The 20,492-nt window shown below is 34.7% G+C and overlaps 1 protein-coding gene across 1 annotated transcript; it reads right to left on the bottom strand.

Moving 5' to 3' along the window:
- Nucleotides 1-16,901: 16,901 nt before the first annotated feature.
- LOC121379685 lies at nucleotides 16,902-18,973 on the bottom strand. The gene has a single exon (XM_041508335.1). The coding sequence runs from the start codon at nucleotides 18,971-18,973 to the stop codon at nucleotides 17,309-17,311; it is 1,665 nt and encodes a 554-aa protein (XP_041364269.1). The 3' UTR covers nucleotides 16,902-17,308.
- Nucleotides 18,974-20,492: the final 1,519 nt, after the last annotated feature.

Below are 20,492 nucleotides of genomic sequence, written 5' to 3'. Positions count from 1 at the left end.
CGGTTTCTTTCGATTATTAAAGGGACATTCCTGAGTTTGCTGCAATTTTTAAGATGTTATCGACTAATTGAGACTTTTCTAACGATTGTAATTCATATCAAATATATTTTTCTGCATAAAATATTAGTGGCTATATATTAAGCGTGTTTCTGATCATTCTAATATTTGTACTTTTTTTCTCTTTTTTTTTCTAAACCTTTATTACCCCCAGATCACTGGCAATGTCAAGGTTGGGGTGCCTTGAATCATCGTCTTACAATATACAACAATAATAAAATTATAACATGATTATGTGTACCTGTATAACGGTACGGTAAAGGTTTTATATTCCACAGTATGTATATAAACAATATGTGATATGTATGGGAGTTATATTCATTACATTTCTTATCATATACTGCACACCCGTATTCATATACATACATACGTACCTACATACATACATACATACATACATACATACATACATACGCATTTTAAAATGATCTGAGGGTCAAGAATGATAGGTGAAACGAGCTTGCATTGGAGGAGAAAAAAAAAAGAAAAAAAAAAAGGGGGAAGGGGGGACAGAGAGGAAGGGGAAAAAGAACATAAAGAAACGGTTAAATGTGACGGCTATTATATATAACGGGCGCAGCCATTTTGTATCATCCCAGTGTATACGCCCTCTGGCGAGCTGGTGGTTACGTAATACCTAACGTGTCACGTCAGAAATTAGTCTTCGAATTGAAGAAACAAAACATACCTGATTTTTGCGGATGCATCGCAATATTCTGTAATAATAGTCATCCCAGTAAGCCAGCAACAATTATATATTTATGTTTAATACAAAATAAACCACCATTGTCAAAGTTTTGAAATAACTGTATTATGGTTTGTACATAAATTAACCCACGTACTGAAATAATAATCGGAGTGTTTTCTTAGTTAATTGGTATTTTCTTTCCGTGGCCTGTACCTGTGGTTCCTGATTGGCAGGTGTATATTTAGACGGTCTCCAGACACTGTGTCTAGACACATTAAAAAGACGTGCTTCTTTTATTAAGATCACAGGGTATTGTGTGTTAACCGAACGAACACCCTCTAATCGTAATCGATCAGCCGCCCTGCTTTATTATTGTAAGTAATTCTGTAAAACCCTTGATTAAGTAGACTTTCCCATCTAAAATCACAAAACTGACCAATTACGTAGTCCCACAGAAAAGAAAATTATCACTTGGGTATCGTGGGTGGTCGTTTTTGCTCGAACGTAGCATACCAATAGGCCTAATAATATGCATTTGTAATATTATAAGGGAATGGTCCGATTTGTAACTTATGTCTATAGAGCATTTTTTAATTGAATCTGAAATGTCTTCTGAAACCAGGAAATAGTCAAGCCTTCTTTGTTTAGTAAACATTTTAAGTCGCCATGTGTACTGACGTTTATTTGGGTTACCTATTCTCCAAGGGTCGTTCAAGTCTAGATATTCTTTTATTTCTGCAATACACTTATGGGATAAAATATTGTTTCTTTGTTTATAGTTATATGTATCTAACGTATAATCTTGAACCACGTTCCAGTCACCTGCCATAATAACTGAACCCGGTAAACGTTCCAACTTATCTTTAATGTTTTTGAAGAATATAGGGGAATCCGAGTTTGGACCATATAAATTAACTAATGACAATTGATATTTTTCTATAGTGATGTCCATAATACTATAACGACCATTTTTATCACATATAAGATGATTCACTGTATATTTAAAATTATTCTTATTCTTAAAAAGTATCATAACACCGGCGCTATTTGAGCTTCCGTGGAAAAAATTGCATTTATAATCCCATTCTGCAGCCCACCGTTTCTCGTCTGTTTTTTTAGCTTTGTGTCTCCTGCAAAAAAACTAATGAACACTTTTTACTACGTAAAAAATTGAAAATATCTTGTCTTTTGTGATCAGATTGAAGACCTTTCACATTCAGCGAGAAAATAGTTATGTCGGACATTTTTGCCGTTGGTTAGATTTTTTAAAGTTGTAAATGTACGACTTATATACCTTGAAAAAGTGAAATAGAGAGGCGGCATTAAAAGTAAGTGTTTTCAACCTGAGAAACAAGTCCATCGAATTAGTAAAGTAGAGAATAGCTATTTGAAAGAGAAAAATTAAAAAAAAAGGTAAATATCTGGGTAAGATGGCTGGAACCATATAGGCGAAAAACCAGTCACCAAAGCCATGCAACTTTGTGCGAACATGTTTATGTCGGTGCTGCTGATCAGATGAGGAAAGTAAACGAATGGTATGAATGAAAACCCCCCAAAACAAACAAAAACGAATGAACGAAGAGATGAGGTATAAACAAACTAAATAATATGTTGTTGTTTTGAATTATGAAAAAAATCTTGGGGGGGGGGGGGGGGGGGGTAATCCGTACATTGCAAGCTGTTCGTAGAGTGGGGAAGGGCGTACATATAAACTTAAAATATTAAACATTAAGAAACAATTATATAGATTATTCATTAATATCTAACGATGTTGATTTAGTGGCAATAAATTAATAATATATATTACAATAAATAGATAAATACGTTTCAAGTCACAAATAGATAAATATATAAATAATATAAACAAAATGAACAAATAGATAAATGAATAAATAAATCCACGTGGTGGTCGACCGTACGCATAGTTTACTGTGGTATTTTCGTTTAATATATTTGTGGGTTAGATAAGCTTGGAATTAACACAGGACTGTTTTTACCGAGTCGCCCTTATATACAAGCCGTGTTATCAAAACACCGACCACTCACTTAGGTTTACAAATCACTATATAAGCGTGATAGCTTGCCATGGAAATACTTTTTTGTTATTGGTTCAGTGGCAGTCGTGTATTTTATATTACGAAACAACCAGCATTCCACCACATGCATATATTTGAAACTTAGTTCACTATTATAATGTATTCTAAAGGCAGGTGTGGCTTAAATATTGTGCCAGAACATATATACATGTACATGGATATAATTATATACGCACGCACACACACACACACACACACACACACACACACACACACACACACACACACACACACACACACATAGTACGCCCAAGAGAAAGTGAGAACAAATCCCCCAACGACAACTTACATATATACATGTTAGAGATATGTATATTTAAATAATGTACATATTCATATGAATAATCACAACAGTGACATTTATATAGATTATTAAATATCACTCAAATATCATTTGTGATGATGACCATGAAGTGATACGGATGATGATGATGGTGTTGATGATAATGATGAATAGCAATATAATATTTGTACTTGGTTAAATTTCATTTTATTTCCTAAACATATATATTTTTCGTACGTATGGAATTATTTGAAGACGAAATCCAGTTTGGGCTTCATACAAATATTAAGATGACCAGTAACACATTGTATATACAGACACTGATATTCTAAACAAGAAAATATATTTAGCATGTAAGTTTAATCGTAGAAATATTTTATTAGTCGGAAACATCTTACAATGCACCAAACTCGGGAATGTCCCTTTAACCAACACCTGCAGATAGTTGACAATTTATCTAGATTAATAAATCTCGTAACTAATCAGTCTATCTTACAAATATGGACTGTGCCACCTGTATCTCCTACCCAAAGTTTTCCTTTCATGTCCACGACTACAGGCGAGAGAGAACAGGCACATTTGGGTATTTTGAATGATTTTGGAAATCCATCTTGTAAACTGGACATAATAATCATATGTACTCCACTGTCGACAAATCCATGTACCTATCCATCCCTTTCTTGTACCTTCCCACAAATACAATACTTTGAATAAATGTGTTACATTATATCCACGGCTGTATATTTTCAGGTATTAAATTGTGATTATAATATACTGACTCAAAATTACAAGTGAGCTAATTAATTCAAAATTTTCAGTTAACCCTATCAGTGAAGTTACGAATTATTGCGACTCGATACGTTGTAAGGAGCGAGACGTAGCCCAATGGTAAAGCGCTTGCCTGATGCGCGGTCGGTATGGGATCGATTCCCGTCAGTGGACCTATTTTTTCTAACCAGTGTACCACAACTGGTATATCATAGGCCGCGGTATATGCTATTCTGTCTGTGGGATTGTGTATATAAAAGATCCCTTGCTAATAATGGATAAATGTAGCGGGTTTCCTCTCTAAGACTATATTTCAAAATTACCAAATGTTTGACATCCAGTAGCCGATGATTAATAAATCAATGTGCTCTAGTTAAACAACCCCCCCCCCCCAAAAAAAAAAAAACACACACAAAAAAAAAACACACCCCGATACGTTGTAATTTTTATGTAAATCCCACATTTTATGTAAGACGCGTGGGCAACTAGGAGAGTATAGCATACTAATTATTTATGAACCATTCCTTATGTTACAGTAAAAGCTATTTCTTTCTTTCTTTCTTTTTCCTTAATATGGTATATTAATTTATGTATTTGTTAGCTATTGTATATTTCAGATAAGTAAACACTTTATGTAGACACTAATAATTAAATATCTAACTAATATGGGTAGATTTTCAAATTATAATAAGTTATTATTTTTTTTTTTACTAGTTTTTAATATTTGTGAATAAACGTACTTTATGTTTACTATCAGTACTAGGGATAGTTCTAGGAAAATGAGACACTTAAGATTTCAATAGGGTGGATTTTATGGTACCGAACTACCGAGGGTACAAGATCATCTACCGAAGGTACTTTTCCCAAAATATGGTATATTAGTTTACTTATTTATTAGCTAATATATATTTCAGCTAAGTAAACACCTTCTTATATAAACACTAATAATGAAATATGTATATGATGGATTAATCCATTATCTAAATGATCAGGGTAGGTTTCCAAATTATAAGAAATTGTTATTATTATAATTAAAAATATACGTGAATAACCTTACCGTATGTTTACTATCAGTGCTAGGGATAGTTTTAGGAAATTGAGACACTGAAGATTTCAATAGGGTAGATTTTACAGTACCTAACTACCGACGGTACAATATCATCCACCGAGTGTAGGCCTACTTTTTCCTTAATATGGTATATTAATTTATGTATTTGTTAACTATTGATTCTCGTTCCAGCACGGCTGGCATATCAAAGGCTGTGGTATGTACTACCCTGTCTGTGGGATGGTACATATAAAAGATCCCTTGCTGCTAATCGAAAAGAGTAGCCTATGAAGTGGCGACAGTGGGTTTCCTCTCTCTATATATCTGTGTGGTCCTTAACCATATGTCCGATGCCATATAACTGTAACTAAAATGTGTTGAGTGCATCGTTAAATAAAATATTTCCTTTCTTTGTTAGCTATTGTATATTTTATCTAAGTAAACACCTTCTTATGTAGACACTAATAATTAAATATGTATATGGTGGATTAATCAAATATCCAAATGATACGGCTAGATTTCCAAATTATAAGAAATTACTATTATTTTTTTTTTTTTTTTATTTAATTTAAAAAATATAAATATAATATGTGAATAACCTTACTGTATGTTTACTATCAGTGCTAGGGATAGTTCTAGGAAAATGAGACACTTCAGATTTCAATAGGGTGGATTTTATAGTACCTAACTACCGAGGTTACAAGATCATCCACCGAGGATACATGTACTTTTCCCAAAATATGGTATATATTAATTTACTTGTTTGTTAGCTAATATATATTTCAGCTAAGTAAACACCTTCTTATATAGACACTAATAACTAAATAAGTATATAATGGATTAATCCATTATCTAAATGATCAGGGTAGATTTCCATATTATAAGAATTGTTTTTTTTGTTTTTTTTATTATTATTATAATTTAAAAAAAAAAAAAAATGTGAATAGCCAAATGCCAATTTGGGTTCAAAGTCTGCACAATTTGGTGCACATCAATAATCTACTGGATGCTACCTAGGCACCCTTGAAGAAAAATCCAAGATGGCGGACAAAATGGTGGCCAAATCAGGGAAATGGCTATAGTTTGCTTATAAATTGACAGATAAACAAAAATTATTGCATTTACCCTATGGTTGTAGGAGACAAGGAGGGCAATGGTGCTATCAAAATTCAGATTTAACTAAATGGGCCATGTAATATGGTGATCCAAATTGAGAAAATTTACAATAACTTCCTTATTATTCGGTACTAAAATGTAATTCTTGCATCTAACCCATGTTTTTAGGGGTCATGGAATATGAAGAAAGTAGTTCAGTTCTTCTATACAAGTTAATTTTAATTATTTCAAGATGCCAACCAATACAGGCAATGTACCTAAGGAGATCGAACTGTTAAAAATAAGTGCCACTGTATATTTGTAAAATTATTAACACAGTCATTAAAAAAACTTGTGGGTTTAAGATAATCAATTAATAATAATAAAATAATTTGACAGATATAAAGAAGAAGTTTGTTTTGTTTAACGACACCACTAGAACACATTAATTAATTAATCACAGGCTACTGGATGTCAAACATTTGGTAATTCTGACTCGTATAGTCATCAAAGGAAACCTGCTACATTTTTCTTAATGCAGCAAGGGATATTTTATATGCACTTTCCCACAGACAGGAAAGCACATACCATGGACTTTGACCAGTTGTGGTGCACTGGTTGAAACGAGAAAGAACCCAATCAGTTGAATGGATTGACAGATGTAAAATGCAATGTAACATTATTTTACAGTGACCTTTTCTTGGCCAATAGAATGTAAGATATTTGGTAGTGTTGTGCGTGGTGTAGTATGCATGATGTAATTTTGTTAATTTGCAATGTAATATTATTTTAGGTGGCCTAGTACTTGCTATTTATTCCCAGTGTTAAATACCATTATTGTAAAAATAAAAATAAAAAACCAGACCAACTAAAACTGAATTTCATTGCAAACTGGCAAAACTCTATCATGCTCACTAAACAACACACACAGTACCCGAGAGAAAACAAAAAAAACAATAAAGGGTCACTTTAATATAGTGTGATGACTTAACCACTACACCACCGAGTCCGGTTTTTCATTATTACATGTAGGTCATCCTTTTTAAACCAACAAGTCTTTTGTGTGACTGTTACTTTTAACAGTTCCACCTTCCTCGTTTCATTACTTATATTGGTGGCCATCTTGAATAAATTAAAATTAACAGGTATAGAAGAACTACTTTCATTAGTGTTCATTGATCCCTAAAAGCATGGGTTAAATGCAAGAATTACTTTTCTGTATCAAACAATAAGCAATTTATTGCCATTTTCTCCATTTGAACCACCATATTGGCAACCATCTTGTATTCAAGTGACCCATTTATGAAATCTGAATTATGAAGGAAGGAAATGTTTTATTTAACGACACACTCAACACATTTTATTTACGCTTATATGGCATCAGACATATGGTTAAGGACCACACACATAAGAAGAAACCCGCTGTCGCCACTTCATGGGCTACTCTTTTCGATTAGCAGCAAGGGATCTTTTATGTGCACCATCCCACAGACAGAATAGTACATACCACAGCCTTTGTTACACCAGTTGTGGAGCACTGGCTGGAACGAGAAATAGCCCAATGGGTCCACCGACAGGGATCGATCCTAGACTGACAGCGCAGAGAGAAGAATGAAATACACACACACAGAGACATACATATATATATATATACACCCATACATGTATTCATGCATGCATGCATGCATACATACATACATACATATATATATAGATGCTATGATAGGTACTATATAAAATTAGTGGGCAACGGGTGGAGTGGTGCCATATTTTTCAAAATGGCCACAAGAAAATTTTGAAATACATATCTTTGGACATTCAAATCTAATCGACATGTTCTGTTGTTTTAAATGTTTGACTATGGTTTATAAAAATAAGGAATTGCTTATAATAAATATTTAATGTGATTAGATACAATGTAATTGTTATTGGAAACTCCGACAGTATTTACATACTTAAAAGTTGGTATCCTGACATTAAAAGATGCAAACTCAATGTGCTCAGTCAGAATAAAATGTGTTCAGTTATGTTTGTTAATGGTTTGACAATGTAAATTCTAATTTGCTGTCAAAGTGTTGCTTAAACATTTCACTACCTGTAATTCTGGGGGGGGGGGGGGGGGGGGGGGGGGGGGGGGGGGGGGGGGGGGGGGGGGTTGGTTATATTATATTTATAACATCTCCTATTAATGAGTCATAAATTTGCAAGTGCATTTGAAAAAATCAGTCAGCTCTCATAGTGAAGCCATTGATGCCTCTGGGTGCCACTCATGTTTCGTTAGCTTTCCCCATTCCCCATTGTTTATAAGTGTCCGCTTGTTTCTGTCAGTTGCACTATATAAAATAATGAGCTGTCCAACACTACCTTTGTGACAAGATCTTTACCATCACCTAAAATTCCAGTCTCCTTACAGAAAATTCCATTAATTCTGCCTGCACACCTGCTGACTTGTTAGTGGTATGGTCCACACTGCTTGCCACTCATTTAAGACTTTTGATTTCAGAACCTGCAGCCTGTCTTTATAACAGAACAGGATGACCACTATTATTGCAAGATTCGTCATTTTGATGTATGATCGCACAAGTACCTATAGTGACAATAGCCGATGATTAATTTTATTATAGGTGTTAAAACTGTATTGATATATTTTATATTTTATGAGATATTGAGTAAAAATAGCTTGTGGATGGTGGCCATCTTGGATTTCAAGATGACAGCCATATATTCGATGTCACCATTGGATTCTTAGACCCCTGAAATGTCAGTCTAGGTGTTAAATTTGTATTGATATCTTTACTACTAAATGAGATATTGAGCAAAATAGCAATCTAATTAAAATTAGCTCCACTATTACATGTGGATCTAACAGCAGCCCGTTGGAGCTCATGTCCAATTGACATTTCATTCAACCAATCAAAACCTTACTTGCAAAATCATGCCAGTGATTTGAAAAGAATTTGAAAACATTCGGGATTATGCCAAGGGTATACGAAATGATTCGGGTGGATTACGAAGTATGCAAAAAACTAATTTCAATATAGAATTTTATATAAAATTCGTTTCAAGACCAAAAAAAACCCTGTGATGGTATAGCCATAAAATCTGTTTATACTAGTATACAATCCAGAGTTTATTACTGCACTTTCCCCCCTGTTTTTTCAGTGTTGAAATAGACCAACAAGGTCGCCTATTGCATAAATAGTCTCGCCCGATATTTTTAGAATTTGTATGCTCCCGAATAACGGTATAAAAGGCAAAGTGTAATTGGTCGATATTTAAATTGTTATTTATAGATGAAATGTCACCTGGACATGAGAGTCCACGCAATGCTGTTAGATCTACTGGCGGACCCAGTAGAGCTGTTAATCAGATTGGCAAAATAGCATGTGGACGGCGACCATCTTTGATTTCAAGATGGCAGCCACAATTTGCAAACACTTCTGTCACCACTGGATTCCTAGTCCCCTAACATGTGGGCATAGGCATTTCAATTCTCTCGATATGTGTATTAGTTAAGGAGATATTAAACAAAACAGGTCCACAATGGTGGCCATACAGGGTGCAATTTCCAGTGGGCCCTGGACTAAATATTCTTGTACTGGGTTACTCTAACCATTTGCCAATGTTCATGCTTTCACAGAAAAGTGCACAATTGATCAGCTAAGTTGCTCCACTACTAGCATGGATAGTAAACATACTGTAAGGTTATTCACATATATTTGATTACAAAATAAAAACATTACATACAATTTAGACATCTACACTGATCATTTAGATAATGAATTAATCTATCACATATAGTGTCTACATAAGGTGTTTACTTAACTGAAATATACATTAGTTAATAAATATGTAAATTAATATAACATCTTTTGGGAAAAGTACCCTTGGTGGACGATAATGTACCCTCGGTAGTTGGGTACTGTAAAATCCACCCTACTGAAATCTTAAGTGTCTCATTTTCCTAGAACTATCCCTAGCACTGACAGTAAACATACATGTACCATAAGGTTATTCACATATATTTTTAAATAATAATAATAATAATAATAATTTCTTTTAATTTGGAAATGTACTCTGATCATTTAGATAATGGATTAATCCATGATATACATATTTAATTGTCATGTCTACATTAGAAGGTGTTTACTTAGCTGAAATATACATTAGCCAACATGTATGTAATGTAATATACCATGTTAAAGGAAAAGTATCCTCAGTGTACCTTCGGTAGTTAGGTACAGTAAAATCCATCCTTTTGAAATGTTAAGAATCTCCTTTTCTGAAAACTACCCCTGACATAGTAAATATGCAGTAAGATTATTCATATCTATTTATTTTTTTAAAAATAACACTTTTTTTTTTTAATTTTACATATGAAAAGATAATCTACCCTGATCAGTTAAATAATAGATTAAGCCATCACATTCATATTGAATTGTCATGTCTACATGAGAAGGTGTTTACGTAGCTGAAATATACATTAGCCAACATATGTGTAATGTAATATAACATATTAAAGGAAAACTACCCTCGGTGGATGATATCCATGTACCCTCAGTAGTTAAGTACCATAAAATCCACCCTTTTGAAATGTTATGTGTTTGTTTTTCTGAAAACTACCACTGACATCGGTAGTAAACATACAGTAAGATTATTCACATCTACTTAAAAAATAATAATATAATTTTAATGGAAATGTAAATGCACATATGTAATAAAATGGAAATCTACCCTGACCAGTTAGATAGTTTATGAATAATTCATATTCATATTTAATTTTCAGTGTCTACATAAATTGGAGGGGCCGGACGTAGCCCACTGGTAAAGCATGGTCGGTCTAGGATCGATCCATTTTTATTTGACCATTGTGCTATTTCTTATTACAGCCAGTGCACCACCACTGGTACATGTATATCAAAAGCCGTGGTATGGTGCATATAAAAGATTACCTGCTACTAATGAAAAAATATAGTGGGTTTCCTCTCTAAGTCAGAATTAACAAATGTTTGACATCCAATGAATCAATGTGCTCTAGTGGTGTCGTTAAACAAACAAAAAACAGTGTTTACGTATACATATGTATTTCACACACGCACACATTTATTTCAACTTATTTCCGTGCTTATATCCAATTAAGGTTCAAGCACGCTGTCTTGGGCACACACCTCAGCTATCTGGGCTGTCTGTCCAGGACGGTGTGTTAGTTGTTAGTTGGTTAGTGGTTAAGGAGAGAGAAGAGGGTGTAGTAGCCTTACACCTATGCATCGAGTCCTTAAGAACTTGCTATGGGCTGTAGCCGGTACGGGGTTGCGAACCCTGTACCTACCAGCCTGTAGTCCGATGGCTTAACCACTGCGCCACCGAGGCCGGTTACACACACACACACTCACACACAGACACACACGCACGTATGTGTGTGTGTGTGTATGTATGTATGTATGTATGTATGTATGTATTTATGTATGTATGTATATATGTATACATGTATGTATATGTATATTAAAGGTAAATGAACCTTCAGTGGTACTTTATTCAAATCTATTTAATAAAAATTATATTTAAAAAAAATAAAGAAACAGAAATCTACTCTGATCACTTAGATAATTGATTAAATTTGTGTCTACAAAAGTAGATTTTTACTTTGAGGAAATAGACATTAGCCAAGAAGTGTGTAATTTGTTAACTACATCAGTGGATGACTTCAGGTGTACTTGGTAGTGAGATAATGTATTTATAATCCAACCTACTGAAATCTTAAATTTATAATTTTCCAAAAAGCTACCGTAACTACTGTTGTTGTTGTTGTTATTATTTGTATTTAGGACAATTGTTATTACAAATAATTATAATTAAAAGTAGTGGACAACATTTTTCTAATCGGTTTGACCTGTACTCATTTATACAGTAATTATTTTAAATTATATATTCTGTAGTTGTTGAATGATTTTTGTTGTTGTTGTTTGTTTATTTGTTTATGAAATTAAGTTGTACAGACGTGCATTACAATTTTGACGTTTAGATAACCGTAACCACTGGTGTAAAATTCATCAAAATATCGGCGGGATTATCCCACAGAAGAAGAGTAGGAAAACAACAAACAACGACATTGATATACGCTACGTAACATTCAATTACACAATTTATTAACCACACTGTATATTATTAAATACTTGTTACATTAATATCTACAGTTGGAATAATTTATATATATACACCAGAACATTACTCGATGTCGTAAAATATCGATGTCGATCAATCGTTTGTTCATGAATATTCAGTACTCTCACTGGCTGACGACTCTCAGTGTCTACGATTTAGTCTCTCCCCATTAAAAATGCTTTACATGCTGAGGCCGACACCTGCGCCCAGGACAGGCGTGCGCTACAACAGCTTGCTCTGAATGTGCACGTTAAACTCTCTGACCTGACCTGACCTGCTTTACTTTAATTAATAATTTAAATTAGTAAATATTTAACATCTTTATCATATTTTAATGTTTTAACCATTTTATTACAGAATGGGTATCTTTTTGTTTCAAAATGGGCACCTAATTTTTATTACAAAATTGTCTTACTTTTATTACAGAATGGGTAATTTTGTTAGCCTATAAAATGGGTACTTACAACATGGGTCGTTATCCTTTTTTTAAAATGGGTAGTTTATTACAAAATGGGCCCTAACACACGCTTCCGTTGAATTATGGCAAGTATCAGTATCGAAATTTTAATTAACAAGGACAATTCAAAGTTGAAGGACAACGGGCAGTTTTAAAATGACCGTAGTTATATAATTATTTAAATATTGCATTTTTAGTTATTACAAATGTTTCATGAACTTATCTTAGGAATTAATTTGCAACTGAAAACAAAATACAATACTTTCTACGTTTGTTTTGTACATTTTTATTTTACAGTAAACGCACACCAGGTTGCTGGGCGGAATATTGATCACTAGATTAGTTTCACTACGTGCACAGACGTGTTTAAAAATAATTTACAAGTCAGTAAGAACCCGATTCCTGCTAAAAATGTTAATGTTTATGAAATAAAATGTAATTTTAATTTCTGTAAATGTTAGAACCGAATATACATTATATACTTTAGTACATAAATGTTAATACAGCTTTGGATAACAGGTGCATTTTTTTCTGAAGGTTATACCTCTGAAAAGCAGTTCTAGTAGACAATTATACGTACGTATTTTTAAAGTACTAAACCAAAATACAGTATACGACCCTTCCCACCCACCCCCGCCTCATGAAAATGTGTTTTGCAATAAATATGCAAAAGTTAAAATAAACCTGACATGTAAAATAAAATTAAAGACAAATAACTTCGAATAATAACGTTATTTATTAAACACGTGGCAAATATCCCTATGTAACATTCCAAATGTGATTAATATGTCATATTCTTGCTAAATACATTGGAGAAACTGAACAAGTTATTATACATCATCAAACAATCAGCATTTTATTAACGTAGTCTCCTCCAAAATACGCTCCCTTCACAAAATAACCATAAATTGTTTTTTCTTTAAAACTTAACAATGTCGGGGTTTATTTGCCCTTCAATATATATATATAATATCTTACATTTTCAGTGCAATCAATCAATATATAGTGAAACTCCTCTAAACCGGACACCCTCGGGACCAAGTAAAAAGTCTGGCTTTAAGAGGTATCCGGTTTATAGAGGTTTTCTTATGTACAGATATTTAAAAAGAGACCATCAAAATGTCCGGTTTTGAGGGAATTCCGGTTTTGAGAGGTTTCATATAATATCTTACATTTTCAGTGCAATCAAAGTACAAAAGTATGTGATATTTTTCAGATCACATACTTTAACAATTTTTTAACTTTGCAAATTAGATGTAAATCAATCGAGGTCACGGCACTAGGTTTATTGACATTTAAGAAAACGTACATGGGTGACACTCCATAATTGACGTATGCATTTGTAGTCATCAAATAAAATAGTTTATCGTGAAAAACAAAGTGCACAAATGAGAAAAAGACAAGTAGACATTCGAAGTATTTTTAATACTTAGGGATATGTATACACGACCGCCATTTTGCACTGTGCACACTACATTAAATGGCGTGTAATATTAAAGCAACCCAAATAAACAAGTTTTACACAGCTGTCATTATTGTCAGACTCGTCCGCTTCGCAGATTCATTGCCTAAGAGTTTTGATGACGTCACGTGACACGCGTCACTCTTGAAAAACAATTAGCCCGGTTTACGGCAGTTGCTAAAAAATGTCAACATTAGACTACGGCATGCATTTAATCTCTTCATAACAGAAAATGGCATGGATATTAACATTTGTTGGTTGATTTTGACAATAAAGTGAACAAGGTAAAACATTATTTCATCAAATCGATCGTATATTACAATGCACGTGTGCAGAAATCATTTTCCGTTAAAGGGACAGATCCTAGTTTCAGCCCATGAAAATTAATACTAAGTTTAGTTACACTACAAACCTGTAACACATTTGGATAAAATTACAACTGAGTGAAACATGAGTCTGTGACTCTGAAATGGTGAAATACCCTCTAAAAATAGACTAAACCTCGATTTCATAACTGTTACCTCAGACGCACGTGCGTTTTAAAAAATATTAGAAATGCATTTTGTGATATTAAAAACACAAGGATGACCAAAAACACTTCGAATGTACGGATGGCTAATCTATACAATAAAATCCAAGTAAATATTACTTCAGTTATCAAAAACGGCTCTAGGCCTAATAGTAAAAACTATGCCTTAGTGTTTAAAAACTAGGGTATGTCCCTTTAACAGCCCTACCGGCCTCGGTGGCGCCGTGGTTAGGCCATCGGTGTACAGGCTGGTAGGTACTGGGTTCGGATCCCAGTCGAGGCATGGGATTTTTAATCCAGATACCGACTCCAAACCCTGAGTGAGTGTTCCGCAAGGCTCAATGGGTAGGTGTAAACCATTTGCACCGAACAGTGATCCATAACTGGTTCAACAAAGGCCATGGTTTGTGCTATCCTGATTGTGGGAAGCGCAAATGAAAGATCTCTTGCTGCCTGTCGTAAAAGAGTAGCCTATGTGGCGACAGCGGGTTTCCTCTAAAAAACAGTGTCAGAATGACCATAATATGTTTGACGCCCAATAGCCGATGATAAGATAAAAAATCAATGTGCTCTAGTGACGTCGTTAAATAAAACAAACTTTACTTTTTACTTTAATAGCCCGGTTCACGGTCACTCGAGGATTAAATTTTCTTTGCGTCTACACACTTTACGGCAATCTGATTGGTCCAAAGGTGCTTACTTTTTTTCGTTCATATCTCGATGAACCGAAAAAAATTAAGCCACGCCTACTACACCCCCCCCCCCCCCCCCCCGACACGCACTACTTTTGTGCAACAAGCCGGATTATTCTAGCAATCATATTTAGATTTTTTGAAGAAAACACGTGAAAGCTACAAAAGCAATACAAAAAAATGTATACGATAAATCAGGGCCGTAGCTAGGATTTTTTGTTTGGGGGGGGGGGGGGGGGACAACTGAGTAGTTAATAGTCTAAAACTCCTTTAACAGTTAAAAAGAGAATTTTCTTTAAGTTTCTATAATGCTTTCCGGATCTGCCCCCCCCCCCCCCCCCCCCCCCTCCGCTAGCTACGGCCCTGTAAATTAACGGAAAATGCTATAGCAGAGTAGACATGTAGATCTATACGCATTGATTTAAAAACCCACAAAAACAACAACAACCTCTTCGCTAATCATGACATGAGACTCGGCCAAAGAAATCATGTAGGAAACTTCACGCCTGTTGATGATGATGATAACTAGTTTAACGTGCCCATATACCACTAGGGTTTCGAACACGCCCATCCCGAGTCCGACCTCCGATAAGATCGGTGGCCTGACTCGGGATGGAGGGGGGGGGGGGGGGGGAAGGGGGGTGAAAATGGGCAGAATTTTGAAAATAGCAATTAGTAAAAAAGTTAATAGAATAAAGGTTACAAGCCAAAAATAAAAAGAATTGACTGCTCGGCCGAATATTTATATAATTTGGAGCATTTTAGAAGGACAGTCCAAAATTAAATAAGAGAAAGAAGAGAGGATCGGAGTATTTAATAATATTAAAAAAAAAAGAGAAGTAATTTCGACATAAAATTTTGAACGCAAATCTAAAATTTTAAAGTCCGATCGATATGTCCACGCGAGTGGCCTCGTTAAGGCCGTTTGGGTGCACAGGGACGAGATGGGTTGCATCCTGTCAAGAAAACCCCTAGATTGACAGTCGATAGACGTTGAAGGTGTAGTGCTGTGCGAGAGAGAGTATCGGACTAGGGTATAGTCCAGTCGTCACGCCTGTAATTTACTTGTAAGCGATGTTCTACAGTTGTTGGTAAAAATTAAACGGTTCTACCAACAGCATAAATGTTCGACACGTTCCCTTCGTTCACTTTCATAAAATATTTAAACTAAACAGGAATAGGATGACTAATGATCCGTAAAAATGCACAGCAGCTAGAGGAAATGACGTCATTTACAAAAACAATCACCTGATTCAAATAATAGTGAATGAACGTTAGCATTCTTACGCGACATAAGTATCAATGAAGTTTACACAAACAATACTACAGACGTATTTAAAGATAAACAAAATAAATTCAGTTATGTATTGTTAAAGTATGCATATAAATTTAATTATAAGATTTGACCGCAATTAGTTTTTGGTCCATGCAAGTATGAACCGAAAAAACGATGTGCACACTGTATGACCCCGCGTACCGAAAAATAATTGCAGTCAATTCTTAATATATATATATATATATATATATATATATATATATATATATATATATATATATGCCTATATATTGTTTCGTTTTTCGCATGATTAATCGTGCAGAGTGGATAGCAAATAAGAATATTTTACATCAAAAATGCAATATCGATTTTCCACTGTTACTTCTTTAATACTGCAAAACAAACTTATTTGAATTTTTAGCAAATTGTGTATGTCATTTGAACCTTTGTATGTGAAATTATACAACATTTTGCCATAATCCACAAATATACAGTATGTTTCTTTTTCTGATTTTTTTATATTTTAGAAACAAACTAATTTTTGCACAAAATTAATAGCATAAATAGGGCCTACTTGAACTGTAAATTAAAATATTTTACGCGAGTTTTCCCAAATGAATCGAATGAAACTACAACTGTGACACTGTCAGATACTACATTTATACACCAATAGGCTAAATAAACATGTTTGGTAATCAGTTTACACTGCAAATGAAGAGGTTTCCCCTGTCATCTCCAACCCAAAGTTTTCCTTCTGGGTCCATAGCTACAGTGGAGAGAGTTGATTTGTTCTGTAGTTTAAGTGATTTCTGAAAACCATTCTGGAGACTGTATACGACAATTACATTTTCCCCACCGTCAACAATATAGATTTCCTTATTATTACCCCAGCACACATCTAAAGGTTCAAACCGTCGTCCGGTTTCAGAAAAGGGGCTGGAGTTCAATATCTTGACAATGCCTCCGGCGGTCTTAATGATAACAATGTCATATTCTCTGTCAATCTTGCACATAGTATTTCCATCTATAGCATCACTGAACGGAAATCCCTTCTTCAAGTTAAAGAATTCTTCAGCAGGTATTTTCTGTTCAGGTTTATTGTATGTTTGTATAACACTACGAACCCCCTTCTTTATCAGCTTATCAATGTGTTTCACCTTAATGCTATACACCGGAGTCTCAAATGGTGATTTTGTGTAAAACAAACAGAGATTCAAATTAGTATCATAACCTCCAACAATCCATACTTTCTTGGTCCGAGTGAAACTTATACAACGTACCCTTCTATAAATATTTTTTATTCTCAGTACGTTTGGCACGTCATGTTTACATGTAACAGGGAAAGAAGTCTTGATTATGTCACGAACCGCACTGCTTATGACTTCTAGTTGATCTGTATTCACTGGTTTTATGGGAGCCATGTCTAAAGATCGGTAATCACAATCTGGACCACTGTCTTGTTCTTTCTCCATTTCCGCCAGTCTTTGTTTCATCTCTTTGTTGGTGGTGATGACGTCAAAGTCGATCCCTTCTCGCAACAAGCTGTCTGCGTATTGGATCTGTGTTTCTAGAATGCACTTTCTTTGTTGTAATGTGCATTTTGTACTGGAAAATGATTTTTCGTGGATTTTATGTAGGTCTTTCATCCTGTCCGTTTCATGACGCCGTGCTGAATTAATTATGTTATTCACGGAATCCAGTAATAAATCAGAAAAGTTATTTATTTCCGCTTCAGCTTGTTTGGTCTTTTCTAACATATTATAATCACGATTTGTCTTATCTAGTGACTTTTCGACTTGTGCTTTGTGCTTTTCTAGTTCTATTTTCGTTTTGTCGAGGCTAGTTCGAGCTTCGTCAGCAACATCAGAAATGTTTTTTGTCTTATGGCCTTCATGATCTGTAAGTTTACAGTCACGGCAAATCACTTTATCACACGGCAAACAGTAAAATCTAAACTTTTCGTCCTTGTGTATTTCACAAAACCTCTGCATTGAAATGAAAGGTTTCTCTGTGCTGATGTCACCCAGGTTTATCAAGACGTGAGATCTTGAAACAGAAAGAGTTTGGTGACATTTTGTACACGATTCACACAACAGTATTTCACACTCACGACACGAGTGAGTCGCTTGCTGCTCACACACCCCACAGCACTCACCCCCACCCTTCTCGGGTAATGCTTCTCCGCTCTGGCGGCTATATAGAAGTCCTTGGGTCTGAACACAAACCGTCACTCCCTTCAGAACGGGTAAGGCCACTTTTTGATATCGACACAGAGGACACGGGAAGCTGACCGTCCTCGATGATGATGTCACAAACTGCTGTAGAGGTTCCACCAGACAGAACGTTCCTAATGGAAACATGTTAACAGAAGCTTTGATATCTCGTAAACTTTTCAGTACAAATGCTGTACACTTCAGAGCTGGCGTTTAAGGCTGTCGCCATGTTTCTACTTTCACTTCCTAGTTGTTACACCACGTGACAACAGTGTCTCGTGATATATGGGTTGTATTTTACCAAATAAAATCCCATAGGCGACAAGTTTAACGTATATAGTTAAAAATACTATATGTAATATATCACCCAAAATAATTGGGAAATTACCCACGTAAAACCACTATTCAAAACAGGAGATAAAAAAAATCCCTCAGAAATTACAGACCGATATCAATAATAAGCTGTGTCCGGAAAATGTTTAGAGAGAATAGTGTTTAAACACCTGTATAATTATTTTAATTATTAATCAATGTGTTTACCGACCTAACCACAGCACCGTGTACCAATTAATTGAACTGCATATTAAAATTTGTAAATCACTGGACAATAAAGAATATTTCTGTGCAGTGTTCTATGACATGTCCAAGGCCTTTGATCAAGTATGCATTAATCTATAAACTTGATTCAGAGGTTCAGAGATATGATTCAGAGGTTTGGAATGGCTGTTCTCAGTTAAACGCAGATCAACGGCGTAGGAAGGTGCCAAAAGGTGGGGTGGGTGTGGGGAGTGGGGTGGTGGTGGTGTTGAAGGCGGGGGGAGCGCGCGCACACACACACACACACACACACACACACATATATATGTAAATAAACCATAGCTGCTGCTACTGGATTAAGAAGCGGGGTACATGCCCCCTTGATCCTACCTCCGCTTCCTACGCCAGTGTAGATAATCTAGTACAACTGGAAGCTACAAGAGTAATCACTGGCATGCCCAAATTTGCTTCACGTAATTCGCTGTATATTGAAACTGGTCTAACAACACTTAATGAAAGGAAAAAAGCAAAACAGCTGTGCACCATGTTGAAAATAATGAAAGGAATGATTCTTGATTTCTGAACTAACTGTCTTCCACAAAGATTAGAAGAAAGGTTTCCTTGTATGTTAAGAATTCATGAGGACATATCCACATCGTTTGCTAGAACAAGTTTACTCAAATCAACATTTATTTACTCAGCAATTGATCTATGGAACAACTTAAGCCCAGCAATTAGAAAGTGTGAAACAATATCGTCTTTCAGAAAAGCAGTAACGCCAGTGGTAAATAACGTTCCATTTGATTTTTTTTCTGTGGGAAAAGACAGAAAATATATTGCATTCAAGATTACGACATAGACGTAGCCCTTTAAGTAACTGTGGATACCGGTTAGAAAAAAATGTCAATTTTTTATTTGAATGTAGAGAATATGAACAGCAGAGACAGGTTCTTTATAATTATTTTCAGCATTTTCAACCAATAGTTTTACAATTACTATTAAACGATGCTAATAATAAAGAAATATTTACTTATTTTTATATATATATATATATATATATATATCAAACAAACTCACCGTTTTGATTAATAAAGCATAATTTAAATTACCATGTGGATTATTTGTAAAT

This window comes from Gigantopelta aegis, chromosome 8, assembly GCF_016097555.1.
Source record: "Gigantopelta aegis isolate Gae_Host chromosome 8, Gae_host_genome, whole genome shotgun sequence".
Classification (NCBI taxonomy): Eukaryota; Metazoa; Mollusca; class Gastropoda; order Neomphalida; family Peltospiridae; genus Gigantopelta; species Gigantopelta aegis.
Note: the sequence above shows the minus strand (reverse complement) of the source record. Positions and strands in the feature narration are given on the sequence as shown.

What these genes read in the sequence shown, in the direction of transcription:
- LOC121379685 (XM_041508335.1), bottom strand. Translation starts at nt 18,973, where the DNA reads ATGTTTCCATTAGGAACGTTCTGTCTGGTGGAACCTCTACAGCAGTTT.